Consider the following 14,579-nt stretch of genomic DNA (forward strand, 5'->3'; position numbering starts at 1 on the left):
AAAGTTTTCAGTTCCTCAGGCAACACATATAAATCCAAATTAATGTATACCTGCTCTCCTGCACTGTCAGATCCAGACTTGTTGAACTCGCCTTGAGCAGATGCTTCTTTCCTGCCAGACACTTTACCAATATTCGGTTTAGGTTTTGTCCATCGACTTCTCACTTCCATCTTTCCCACAATAGCTTTTTGACTCTCTCTACAGAAAAGCAGTGGGGGGATAAAACTGGTTTGAAACCTAGAGTTATTTAGATGAAATGGGACATTCAGATAACCTGTTTTTAATGACTAAGACTATTCCAAAGGAGTGGGGTCAAAAAAAAGTCAACATATAAAAATGGCAAGGTTTCAGCTGCCTAGGAACAGCTGCCATCTTGACTTTTTAACTTCTCCTGCACAGGCCCACTGTATACTGCTAAGAATTAAGCCAAAAGAGAAGAGAGAAGGAAAAAAGAGCTAGTAATAAAATAAAAAGTAAATTTTCTTAAATATATTTATTATTATTTTTATTTTATTTTAATTCCATTTATATCCCGCCCTTCTCCGAAGACTCAGGGCGGCTTACAAGCTTAGCAGTAGCCTTCATTCTATGTATATGCCTGCTTATTAGGGCTTTCATACACCCCCCCAAGCGGCATTATTACAAAGTCAGCTTAATTGCCCCCAACAATCTGGGTCCTCATTTTACCTACCTCGGAAGGCTAGAAGGCTGAGTCAACCTTGAGCCTGGTGGGATGCGAACCTGCACTAATTGCAGGCAGCTGGTGTTACTTAAGGAGGCATTAGCCCACTGCTCCACCAACGCTCTTTATGATTTCAAAAGCAGAACTCCCAAATAAAAAATAAGAAAACTCTGTTTTACATATATATCATTTTTTACCTTTAGAAAAATTGCCATACTTAAGTCTTTCAAAATTTAAAAGTACACTATTTTCTCCTGTCTGAGAAAGATTATTTGGAGATCACTTTTTCTCCCACATTTATATTATAATTTCTTCATTACGTACCTGCAACTCAGTCTTTGTTCACGTAACTCCTAGCAATTCCCTCAATATCAAATTATGACATCTCCCCATTTTAGGCCTTTAAGAGCCACCTACTTAACTACAGCTGGATATATTGTGGTGAACTGTTATAAAATGTTTGTGTGTGCGCGCGCGTGCACATGTGGATGGGCATGCACCTCTGTATGTGCATGTGTGCAGGAAACTGAATTCTAGGCCTGTCTTAGCCATGAGAGCCAGCTAGGTGACTTAGAGCCAATCACCTTCTCTCAGCCCAACCATCACACAGGTTTGTTGTTGTGTGGAAAATAGGAGGCATGACAATTAGATACTTCACTGCCTTGAGTTACATATATATATTTACATACAAACATAAAAGGGCTGAGATAAAATAATAAGAATACAAATAGAATTAGAACAAACTGTGGCAAAAGAAAGCAAAGAAGCAGTAAGCACTTTGGATGCAATCCCAAAACATCTGGAGTGCCACTTGAACACCATTGACATTGACAAAATCACCATCAATTTCAAAAGGAAGTTTTACTTGGAATAGCTTACATCCTGCGACAATACCTTTACTACGTCAAATATCTGCCTATCCCAAGTCCTTGATAAGGACTCAATAGGCAAATAAAACTTCCAAATCTAGTCTAAATGGTAATTGCTGACTCTGCGACAAATCATAATAAATAACTTACTCTGTTACTCTTATGACGTCACTGCTTTCGTTGCATATTACCTCTGCAGCAAATCCAGATATGGAAGCAGCTTTATTTTGTACAAGTGACTCAGAAGAAACTTTAACAATTAATGGGTTACTTGCTAGAGGTTTTATTTTTTCAGATGCTCCTGTTAAGTCTGATTCAAAGTTCTGCAGCTGCACCTCCTGTGTGGGCTTTTCAGGAATTGCCCTATCAGTTTCCCTGCAAATAAATTGGAAATATCCATTTTGCACATAAAACAGTCTCTCTGAAAACTTAATCAGGATAAAAAAGGGTATCTTCAAATAAGCAATCCCAGCTTTTGCCATATCACAAACTGCCCTAATTCTTAAACTATCATATAGAAAACAACATTTGGTTCAGAGAGGAAGAACAACTTTTACTCACATGATTTCTTGACCATAATTTTGTGATGACATATTCTGATTTTTATCCAGTTTATCTCTTACAGCTACTTCATTCTGCAAAGCAACCAAAATAGCATGATCTCATTATGAAATACACAACAACTGATTTATATCTTACACTTAACCACCAACCACAATTCATCAACCACAAGGGTTGGACTCATACACTAACATACACTAAATAACAAATGAACAATTATGATGCAATGTATAAAACAGAACTATGTGTGGGGGGAAAAAGAGTAAAAAGAGAAATAAAAGGTTGAAAGAAACAGAAGTGAAATAATGCAAGAAATAACTGGAGGATGTACTACCAGATTAGCGATGGGATGTTTTTAATGAATCCTAGTCAAAACATATTGCAGCTAATAATACCAAGAATTTATCAATATACCTATACAGTAAAGACAGGTCCAGAGCTTTCCCACCTTCTATCTCTGAACACAAGGAGCCGTTGTCAGAACCAATATCAATATTCAAATATTTGGGCTCACTGACTTTGCTGGAATGGAGCACAAGTCTTTAAAATGACATGTTTATAGTATAAATATATTTAATATAGATATTCCTGAAATAAGGAGAATTAGCAAGCTGTAACATAGAAAAGGGACGCAGTGGCTCAGTGGGTTAGGACGCTGAGCTTGTCGATCAGAAGATCGGCAGTTTGGCAGGTCGAATCCTGAGTGCCGCGTAACAGAGTGAGCGCCTGTTACTCGTCCTAGTTTCTGCCAACCTAGCAGTTCGAAAGCACGTAAAAATGCAAGTAGAAAAATAGGGACCACTACGGTGGGAAGGTAACAGCGCTCCGTGCACCTTTGGCGTCTAGTCATGCCGGCCACATGACCACAGAGACGTCCTCGGACAAGTGCTGGCTCTTCGGCTTTGAAACGGAGATGAGCACCGGCCCCTAGAGTCGGAAACGACTAGCATGCATGTGCGGGGGAACCTTTACCTTTACCTAACATAGAAAAACTAATAAATATTACCTTGGCTTCAGCGGGCTTTTCAAAATCTTCTATATTTCCTTTTGGAGTCATTTGAGACACCGAATGCTGATCTACATGGTATTCAGAATTAAGTGATGAAGCATCCTCCTGTCCTGGTTTACTTTTTTGAATACTGAAAAAATTAGAATATTTATTTTTTTATTTATTTTATTTTATTGAATTTATATACCGCCCTTTCCCAAAGGACTCAGGGCGGTTTACAGGGTACTTAAAACATTGATACAAAAATTAAAAATATATAGAAACACTATTCTTTTTCCTTCTACCTTCCCCAACTTATGAAGAACTCATGGAATTTCTCTCTTCATATAATGTGTAAGCCAAGAAACAGACTTATCCTAAAAGTTATACAGGCAAGCAGAGTGGCACTATATTGTTCAGTGAGCTATACTCACATTTTTATGTCCTTACTAATGTACAAACTACTATAGTTCTATATATTCTTATAGTAACAATGGGGAAAGAAAAAGTCATCATTTTTATAGTAAAGGGAAAAATCAACTTACAGGGAAAAACCTTTATCTCAAATAACCAGACTGTCATAGTTAGAGAAAAAGTATCAGAGGAAAAGCTGTTCACAGCGCACAATTGTCAATTCATTGTTTATTAGAGAGAAAGCAGATTTCTCCTCATCCAAATAAAAAGTAGTTTTCAACATCCCTGAGTTGTAACAAGACTGAGGTTCATATACAGCTTCACATAAACTTCAACAGCTGAAAACAGAATAATTTACTGAACTAAATCTGAATATATTGTTGTTTCTTAAATTACACAAGAAACATTTAAAATTAAGCCATATAGGAGAGATTCTCATAAAGAAAGTTACAAAAATGTGTTGTGCTTTGCAAGATTGCCTTGATACAGTATAAAGTGCACATATAATTTATACCTGTGATCTTTTCCCGCCTCTTCATTTAACCTGATACAGCATGGTGGTTCTTCTTTATCCGTGATAAGAATTTCATCAGGGATTGTTCTGTTAGGGACTTCCAGTTCATCACCAACTTCCCCAATGCCACTTATCTCATCGTTAGCCGATATATTTTTCCCTAAGAACAGATTGTCACGCATTAAAAATGTTTCAAACTGGCCATTACTGTTAAACATATCCATAGTTAAATAGAAGCTGAGCCCACGGTTATATTCACAGTACTATCATCATTTTTTCCGAATGAAATTGAAGAGTGCTTTATTGTGCATTGTCCTGCCTCATCACATAACACATTCTACAAAAAAAAAGCAGTAACATCATGGTTTAGAACTGTAGGCGAATCAAGCCATAGATGTTTAATTCCCTCCAGTACAAAACCAAAACTTCCTGTTTGTGCCAAGGTCTTTCCATGTAAATAAACTAAGTTTCAATGGAATGCTTAGCGTATTTCTCCATTTACATTTGTTATTTTCCTTTCTTTTAATTTTTCACAAGTAATGGGTTGGATTCAGTATGAATCATCTTCCAGATAAAAGCAAAAGAGTTAGGATCTTCCATGTCCCTCTTATGTCTCCTTCCCAAATATTTAGGAGAATTCTGGAGGCCCAGTAAACCAGGAGGAAATTGGCACAAGGGATGGTGTACAAAAATAGAGAAGAGGGAAGTAATTAGGTGCCTTCCACTAATGGCAGCATTCCAAGTAGAAATCTGTCCGGGAATGATTTGCACTAGTGGAATAAAAGGTAAATTGAATTCAAGTTCAGAAATTAGCAAAATCTAATTAGCATAGTATTTCAATGATACAACAATAGCATTTCAGGAGCTTACTTTTCTTTCTAGTCCTTTTTTCTTCCATCATTTCTGCTGGAATAATTCTTTCTTCAAGAAGATTGTCTGTCTCCTGTTCAGAATCTTTTTTCTTTCTTTTTCTTTTCTTTTTTGTCAATGCTGATTCAATAACTGTTTGCTCTTTTACCTGTTCCAAAATGCTAGGAGATTCTTCATTCTCCTTTTCAGCTGTTTCAGCATCTACTTCTATTTCCATGTCAGAACTTCTACCATCCTGATGGTCATCCAGACCATGATTAGACTGTCCATTTACAACTTTATCTATCAAAGGATACAATATTAAGCCAAGGTATTCCAAATAATAAAAAATAAACTTGTTCAAACAGCATGAACAATATGGTCAATCTGTTTTTTCTGTTTAGGGTAAGAGAATATCTCTAAAATGATAACCCAACGGATCACACATTGTCTAGTATTATATTCAAAATCTATCATCAAAAATTATCAGGATTCTTGAAGTAGAATCAAATTATTCTGCTTTGATCAATAAAAATGCAAGGACTTATCTAGGCAATTGTCAAGAATCAAGACCGAATCAAAGGCACACACACACACACACACACACACACACACACACACACACACACAAATCGGAGTATTGTCTACATTCAAGTGTCCTAAAACTACCGTCCTTGTAATTAATAATTTTCCACTCTTATCTTATTAAAAACTGTAATGCAGTGGCAACATCTGAGAAGACTTTGGGAATAATACCCAATAATATTGGTGGCTGGATTAACTTTTTAGACCTTAATATATGTATTTCTAATGTTCTATAGAAAGAACAGAAAGCCACGTAACTTTATCAGAATTTTGAGGCAAAATGCCACGTAGCAAAGACTTTGCATGACTTTGCAAACCATTTTAAGTAATCTTAAAAATACCTTTTCGCTTTTTCTGAGATCTTGGTGTATTTCTCTTGTAAGCATTTTTTTCTTTTTGATTCTGACATGCCACATCTTTATCTTTCTTCTTCCTCTCATTTTCCAGGATCTTCTCAAGGAGTTTCGTAAAAAAACTAAAGTCAAAAGGCCTTTTTTCTTCTGCCCAAAAAAGAAATGATGTGATAAGTTACTGAACATAAAAGATAATTTATTAAATGGAATAAGTGAAATAGCTATATCATCAACTTTAATTATGTTTATTACAATACGCCTTGCTTATTTAAAAAAACATGTAATAGTGAACGGGTGACTTTTAATATGTCAGGATTTCGAAAACATTTCAACTATTTAAGATTAATTAAAATATTTTGTAAATATTACAGTTAAGGAAGTATTTAGATGCATATCTGTCTGAGAAATGTTAAGGGTAAAATCCAATGGTATGTTGGAGCCTATACTCTATTAGAGTAGAAAAAATAGTCTTATTTTCAGCCTGGAATCTTCATACTATAAGGTCAAGCATCTGATTTTGAGAGAACATGGAAAACTGCAACAAAAAAATAAAAAAAAATTCCCTTCAATGATCACAGTTCTACTTACACGATATTAATTAATTTAAAGAAATGAAATAAGCCCTTCAGCCTGAGATTCATACTGTGAAGATACAGTCCAATAAATTTTATTAATGCACATATAAAATGTCTTCAAAGGGGAAAGACAGCATATACCAATACTTACTAAATGCTTTATCTATTCTCCATCCATTTACTTTTTCTTCCCGCTTAAATTTATTCTGAAAACAGAATGTTATAACATGATAATTACTTTATTGAGAAATAATATTGGCTTAAATCCATACTTATTCCTACTCAGAGAATGAAAAGAGAGGGTTGTTATGTCTTTAATCTCATGTATGTTTTCTAGGTAATAGAGACAGAATTTTTACCATCCATAAAGCAAGTCTACTTGAACAAAAGCAAAGTTAATGCTCTGGATTCATATCAGAAAAAAACTTTCTTTATGATTAAAACTGCAATCCAATGAAACATACTGATAAGTAGACATTAGTTCTATTAGAAATAATAGCCATATTAATGAGAATGAAATAGTATGATGAGTAAAAATAAGAAGCCTAAAAGAACAAGAACCAATTAATCTACATCAAATGAATGCATGATACATTTTCTGATATTGCCAGAGGCAAATTAAATTGAAATGATATAATGTATAGTAAGACACCATAAAATATTAAATACACAAGCTAAAGAATATCTTATTGATCCTGTTAATTTTTTCTTGAAAATGTTTACCTTGATTTCTGTTCTTGCTCTGTGAGGAAAAAGCTGACTAATCATCGAAAAGTCAGTTCCTACCATACTTATAGCTAAGAAAAACATGTCTGTTTCTGTAATTTAAAAAAAAGATAAAATATGGTTAAAGCAATTGTCATTTTAACATATCAGTGTCTTAAACAGATTATAAATTAATCTAAATATCAAAATATTATTTTCATAATCATCAAAAAATGGTCTGTATTTCACAGTGGGAAATTACATGATCTGTCTTATTTAGAACTTCATCCAGAGTCAGGCTGTCACTTTCAAGTACTACAGAAAAGGTGGAATATCCAGGAGTCTTGAAGTTTTTTGCATACAAAGTAAATGTGTTGTTGAATTATCTCCTATTTTTAAGTTAAATCAGCATTAACCATGTCTGTTACATGAATTGTACATTTAATAAGAGTTGAAGATGCCATTACTTTCTTCAATGTTTCAGTTAATTGAAGAATAACTGAACTTTCTAAATATTCTAAACACAAAGGGTATTTTTAAGCTATTCACTCCACATGTTCTTCTTTGCAAATGAACTATATAGTCACACACAAATCCTAATATTGATCTATGAAAAATTGTCCTATTACTTACCAGGTGTAAATCACCTGATGAATTATTTCAACAAGAATGATTTCTAATTCCCTATGACTCATTAAAAAAATACAAGGAATTGCTGGTCTGAGAAATTGAAGAGTCTTTGGTGCTCTCTGAGCTTGGTTGTTTACAGACATTTTATAATTCAGCTACATTACAACATTAATGCTAATGACTGTGGGGTTTATGCCCTGTTTATATTCAGAAGCGTGCCTGCCAATATTCATGTGGGTATGGTTTTCTTCTTGGTAGTTCCTTGACTGGGTATAGTTTCTGAATGCTGCATTGCAGTTTCTCCTATGTGTGGTGATCCCATGGGTGTGCCTCTAATTTGTCAATTTACAGCATCAATCAAACTGAAAGTAGGTAGTGACACAGAGGTTGATGAGATCCATGATTCCAGGCATTTCAATGTAGGTCAGGTGTGTTGTATAGAGCAATTTCTGGAAGCTTGGCATTCAGACAAATCAGCCATCAATATGTATCAATAAGCCATATGTACACACCATTCAAAAGAGACAAAAGCTAAGAAGGAAACAAAAAAGACCAGAACACATACCCTCCAGTGGCCAACAGCCATATAAGCAGGGACTGATAATAGACAACAATCAAAATAAATACCTTAATCAAGAAACCACCACTGAGAGAAAACGCACACCCACCAACATTGGCACAGCAAGCTATTACCGGTATATATAAAGAGGAGAAAAATCCCACACAGAATAGCACTGTTGTTACCTACTCAGGTAATGATATGTCTGAGGATAGCAACCAAACTCAAGAGTGTACTAAAGAGTCCACAATTCAACCCTGAGCTACAGATATATTCTTCTATTGATATCTGATTTTTTGGCAGTAAATATATTTCATATATATTCTTGCAATCTGTAACAATTAAACTGCATATATCCTTCACTGACACATACTGAAAGATGCACATTATATACCCTAATATGCCTTTGTGCCTATAGCACTAAGTTATACAAACCTTTTTCTGACCAGGGTCTAGTATAATAGCTTTTCCTGAAGCTTGAATATGTTGTTGAGGAACCACACTCAAAGATGGGATCATTTTCTTCCACCACACACTGTCCTTTTGTCCTTAAAACCTCTACAGTTAAACTAAATAGGAATAACAAGAAGGAAATAATTGCATAAGAAATGCCATAAGAAGCAATGACATCTTAGGAACAATTGTCTTACTAATAATGGAGAAAATTTGCTACCTGTGTTGAAATACAGCAAAAGATATAAATGTCCAAGAAAGAATGACAAACTGATAAAGGATTTTTTTTTGCCTTTAGTACTGTTAAAACAGCTCTTCAATATATAATTTCACTTTATATTATCTTTCCAGGATGATAAAAATGTAATTCAGTAAATTAGATTATTATGAAACCCTTCTTCCAGACACAGGACATTGATTACATGTATAAGAAATATTTGGGGGGGGCTTCTGGTTCATGCACGCGGTGCTTCCGGACGTGCATGGACAGTCTGTCTCCTGCCATCCATTTCTTTCTTGTTTGGAGGACCCTGAAAAGGGTCAAAAATCGCCCTGGAGAGGCGATTATCGAGAGGAGGACTTCCCTGAGATTGTGGAAGGGCGGCAGCCCTCCGCTGGAATCCGGGATCATCTCCTTTGGCCCGAAGAAGAAGAGACTGGCCATAAAGATGGCCGATCACTAAGCCGCTCCCTGCCAAAAGCCAAAAATACTACCTAGCACTACAAAGCAATCTGGAGGACCTGGGTGAGCTTTTACCTTTCCTATTCCCTTAATCATCTTCCTGTGGGACTTTCCTGAAATTCTCCTTCCCCATTTTTTGAGAAAATGGCGAATATCTACTTTGGGAACAAAGCTTAAAGCCTCAAAGTTACAAAAGAAATCCAATTTATGCAGCAAAGAATCTAAGCAATTTCAGCTCTATTTACTAAAAAGCTTCTATTTGTTGCTGGGGACTCACTATCCTATTCTCTCTTTAAACTGTGAATTAAAGAAAAAATTTGGACTAATTCTACAAAAGTTCTATATTAATTTGGAAAAAGAAAAAGAAAAAACCCTCTTACATTGCATGTTATATGTTATTGATGACATCTTGTGGCGAAACCTGATACAGCAAGTAAATTTCCTTTTTCTGTTGTGAAAGCTGCCTGAATAACAGAGCTGTGGGAACACCTGGCACTGAATACAACTCTTCAGGAGGTGGAAAATCTTTGACTATTATTAAAACAGCCTCCATGGAAGATTTAACTGTAAACAACAACAAAATGGATCAATACATCCTGCCACTTGATTATAAACTGATACTGGACACGATCTTGGCAATGACAGAGCAAATTAAAGCCAAACTGTAAGAAAAATCTGACAATTTAAAGCCACCAAATCAAACTCTGACCTTAAATAAGGAAAAGATAACCCAAAACCAAATAGAAGAAGTGGAAACTAACACTAAAACAGGAGATTTCAAAGAACAACAAAAGCAACCTACAGAAAACCTTAAAGTCCAAACTTTAATAGCAACTACAAAACTTACAAGCCAAAAAGCAACAGCACCTGAAGAAAGCAACACCAAGAGTGATGACACAAAAGGCCTTCAAATACACTATATTGAGAATTCAATTAATCAAATGACAAACACAATACCAGATACTACTTTCTACCTAACCCAGATAGAACTGGAAGAACAAAAAGATTTGACTGATTTAATGACAATTATATTATATCAACCACCAAAAACTGAACTACCAAAGCAAAAATACAATGGTTACAAAGGGGACATGTTTCTTGCAAAACTGACATTTGGATACGCTCCCTGGATTCAAATAAGGGGTATAGGAAGAAAGGAAGATAAGAACAAAACATGATTGGCACAAAAGGAAGGCAAGAGTTAGATTTAAAAGACTGAACTTGTTTCTCTTCTGGGATTCCTAAAGATAGACTATAAAAATATATCTCTATGGATTAAGGGGAATAATATTAAGGGATTAAGGGAATAATATTTTAAGAATTTATGTACGGTTAAGATGCCTTATAGAATATTCAGTGGCTATTTTTGAACTATAGTATAGAATCTAGAATTTTATATACAAAAGATAGCATTTTAATAATTGTTGAACAGTTAAGGCAAAAAATATATTTCTAATAACTGGTGATTTGCTAAGATGAAAATTAGGCTTTAATGGTAAAACATATGAATGTTTTGTAATGAACAATATAAGTTTTGTAGACAAAAGAATTATTCTTTATTGAAATAGGGAATTGTGGGTCACCCAAAATTAAGCTTTTTTCTATATACTATAGGCTATGCAAGAATATCCTATTGCAATTAGATAAAATTTAAAAACAGGATATTGATATGTATTAGTGAAAATATATTTTGAATGTTGTTGATTGACTTGGTTATAACTAGAAATATACTAATTTGCTTATTTTGACTATGTAATCACTAAGGGAATTAGAGAGGGCATCTCTGTTGATGTAACCTGAACTATTTACAAATGGTTATTTTTTATTTTATTTTAATTACCCAACCACCATATTGTTTCACAAATACATGTATATGTAAATATTAAAAATCAATAAAACTTGTATTAAAAAAAGAAATATTTTTTGGGAAAAATACATAATTGTCCTATAGAATAACTTTCCAAATTAGATACCAGAAACTTCAATGGGATTTACAATATAAGTCATAGTATATAAATCTTTAAAAGAAAAGCAAAAAAGGGGATAAATTGAAGGTAGGAATTAGTAGATTTTATTTATACGCTGTCAGTCCAAATGAGGGAAATCTTACCTCAAGTACCCAAATAACTTGACCAATATTGAGCACTTCTATAAATGGACACCAATTTTATAACGTAAATTGACTGATACCAAAATCTAACCTTTCTTCATCCAGAATAATTGAGCCATCTTCTGCAACTTTCACTCGAGGGACTAAAAAAGAGCCATCATTTTCCCCTCCTCCTCCTCCCTGTTCTTCATCTTCTTCTTCTTCTTCATTTTCATCTTCATGATCAGCAACATTTTTTTCTTCAGGCCTGAAATTTGGGGAAGTAACAGTTCCAATAATACTAAGCTCTTTTCATATTTCCTTTTCAAAACAAAGTATCATTACAAGAAGCATTATATCAATTTTTTTAGCTGCAGTATAACTTTTCGCTGGGTATTATTTATTTATTTTATTTATTTATTTGTTTTTTTATACCGCCCTTCTCCCGAGGGACTCGGGGCGGTGTACAGAGCAAGGTAGGTAAACAGTTAAACAATAGTAAAAAACAATAGTAAAAATAAATGAAACACCTATTAAGAGCTATCAGGCCAGGCCGGACTGCTGGAACAGGTAAGTTTTTATGTGCATATTCCTTACACTAACTCACCAATACCTAAAAAGATTGCATCAGAACCTGACTGCATATTTGTACAAATGTAAACTTAATACCTCCAGCTCTAAATTATAGATTAGGCATTGGATATGAGAATGGGCAATGGGTTTTATTCTTTAGCTGACTTCTTGATTGCAAATGTTTCTTTGTTATTAAACATAGTATGGAATTAAAGGTAAAGGTAAAGGTAAAGGTTCCCCCACACATGCGTGCTAGTCGTTTCCGACTCTAGGGGCCGGTGCTCATCTCCGCTTCAAAGCCGAAGAGCCAGCGCTTGTCCGAGGACATCTCCGTGGTCATGTGGCCGGCATGACTAGATGCCAAAGGCGCATGGAACGCTGTTACCTTCCCACCGTAGTGGTCCCTATTTTTCTACTTGCATTTTTACATGCTTTCGAACTGCTAGGTTGGCAGAAGCTGGGACGAGTAACAGGCGCTCACTCTGTTACGCGGCACTCAGGATTCGACCCACCAAACTGCCGACCTTCTGATCGACAAGCTCAGCGTCCTAACCCACTGAGCCACCGCGTCCCTTAGTATGGAATTATTTATGCATTAATCCTCAGGTACCTCTGACATAGCGTTGAAAATCAGCGCTTAAAAGTTGGGTTATCTCAGACTTCTGGTTCACCGACGCAGCCACCATGGACACTTGGGAGACAAGCTCCGTTGCCCTCGTCCAGTTTTGCATCACTGGGGGGCCCTAAAAGGGCCAAAAAGTCGCCCCTTTTGCTGGATCGCGGGAAAGCAGTAGCTCTCCTGTTAGAGCCGGCGTTCCCTCCGAACCAGCGGACAAAAAACTGGCCATAGCAATATGGCTGGTCACTAGGCTGTGGACAGCCGAAGTCACACTTACCATCAGGCAACATTAAAGCAGCGTGGAAGAGACTGGGTGAGATCTACCTCTCTTAAATTCTAACTTTTTTTTTTACCTACAAAAGCTGCAAAGTACTTTCCCCCCAGTGGAGAGGGAAGGGGGATTTTACCCCTCCCTCCAGAAACAGTGGTGACTGACTATCCAGGAGAGCTTAAAACGTTTGAAAAAATAATTGGATCCCAATTGGAACTTTATTTCCTAAAATTTGTGGATTAAAAATTCTTTATTATCTATTTCTTTACTCATTTTTATTGAAGATTGGGGTTTTTCCTCATAAAATAAATGAACTTACTTAATTACACTATATAAAAATATTGGTTACATGCTTAAAGTAGCAAAGTAATAAGAGGAGGGAGTTTTATGTATGTTTGCATCTTGAGTTACATATAAAGTAATAAAGGGAAAGAAAGAAAGAGAGAGAGAGAGAGAGAGAGAGAGAGAGAGAGAGAGAGAGAGAAAGAAAGAAAAGAAAGAAAAGAAAGAAAAGAAAGAAAGAGAAAGAAAGAAAGAAAGAAAAAAATTTATAAGCAAAAGGAGATTATAGAGCAGAGCATCCATTCATGCTACTTGCCCCTGATTTTTAATTATAATTAATAAAACCAGGATTTCATCAAAAGACCAACATAATTAATATGGGATTAGGATTATGTTTTAAACCAATAATTTAGTTTCAGCAATATTAAGCAAACACATTTTTTTATTTTTCACAACTGTATTACTGATCGCACATTTCATTAATACTATTTCAAAAAAGAAACAAATTACTCTTTTGCTTGCGTCATTGTAGAAGTCTTGTCTGTTTTCTTCTCTTCAATCAATGAAGACCTATTAAATATTGAAAAGCGCATACTTAATGATTCATTTAATCTAACAAACTTCTAAATTTCATAGTGCATAGTCCAAATGCAATTTAATTGTATATTTAACCATGCTAAATGCTAGCATGCTAGACTATATTTTACACACACACACACACACACACACACACACACACACACACACACAATATAATTTATTCATATAAAGTTCAGTAAGACTGAACTAAGCTACATGGCTTCTCAATTAGCGAATCAGGATAATAAAGCACAACTCTAATCAGTTTTCACAATATCACAATAATTTCTTGAAAACAACAGATAACAGCAAAATGATTTAAGTCCACTTACTTAAGAATGTTAAATTTCCAACAAAAAATAAAAAATAAACGATGTGAATGTTTATACATACCAAAACCAAGAATAAAGTGCCATTGATTTCAATAAAGCTTGCCCTGTAACAATTTAACAAAGTTCCTAGCCACATTTTATTATATTTCTACTCACCTGGCCAGAATACAGAAACCAACACTATAGACATATTAGTAATTTTTAGAAAAAACATCTAGAAGCCAATATTTTATAAGTAAAAGACCACTAGACTTAATGTCTCAGATGTTTAGGGTGTGAGCCCAAGTTAACAAAACTGTTGTAAAAATAAAGAATGAGTGCAAAACAGTGATGGGATTCAAATATGTGAACAACTGGTTCTCTGTGTGGATGCCGCTTCCGGAAGTCTATTCTGGGCCTGGGCAACAAAAAATTA

The 14,579-nt window shown here is 35.0% G+C and overlaps 1 protein-coding gene across 6 annotated transcripts in view; it reads right to left on the reverse strand.

The window, feature by feature from the left end:
• The window catches only part of BDP1 (BDP1 general transcription factor IIIB subunit), a 52,257-nt gene that overhangs the window by 32,951 nt on the left and 4,727 nt on the right, over positions 1 to 14,579 (reverse strand). For all 6 annotated transcript variants that reach the window (XR_014024865.1, XR_014024866.1, XM_081315715.1 and 3 more), the window contains exons 4-15: positions 13,764 to 13,823; positions 11,621 to 11,776; positions 8,720 to 8,853; positions 7,114 to 7,208; positions 6,542 to 6,596; positions 5,804 to 5,962; positions 4,899 to 5,180; positions 4,029 to 4,188; positions 3,119 to 3,251; positions 2,113 to 2,186; positions 1,702 to 1,926; positions 51 to 198 (exon numbers count right to left, since the gene is read on the reverse strand). Coding sequence is in view for 4 of the 6 variants with exons in the window: in XM_081315715.1 (XP_081171841.1) it covers positions 51 to 198; positions 1,702 to 1,926; positions 2,113 to 2,186; positions 3,119 to 3,251; positions 4,029 to 4,188; positions 4,899 to 5,180; positions 5,804 to 5,962; positions 6,542 to 6,596; positions 7,114 to 7,208; positions 8,720 to 8,853; positions 11,621 to 11,776; positions 13,764 to 13,823 (1,681 nt within the window). In the remaining 2 variants the exon portion in view is untranslated. The remainder of the gene's footprint in view (positions 1 to 50; positions 199 to 1,701; positions 1,927 to 2,112; positions 2,187 to 3,118; positions 3,252 to 4,028; positions 4,189 to 4,898; positions 5,181 to 5,803; positions 5,963 to 6,541; positions 6,597 to 7,113; positions 7,209 to 8,719; positions 8,854 to 11,620; positions 11,777 to 13,763; positions 13,824 to 14,579) is intronic.

The sequence above is a fragment of the Vipera berus genome (genome assembly GCF_964194415.1).
Source record: "Vipera berus genome assembly, chromosome: 2".
In the NCBI taxonomy this organism is placed as follows: Eukaryota; Metazoa; Chordata; class Lepidosauria; order Squamata; family Viperidae; genus Vipera; species Vipera berus.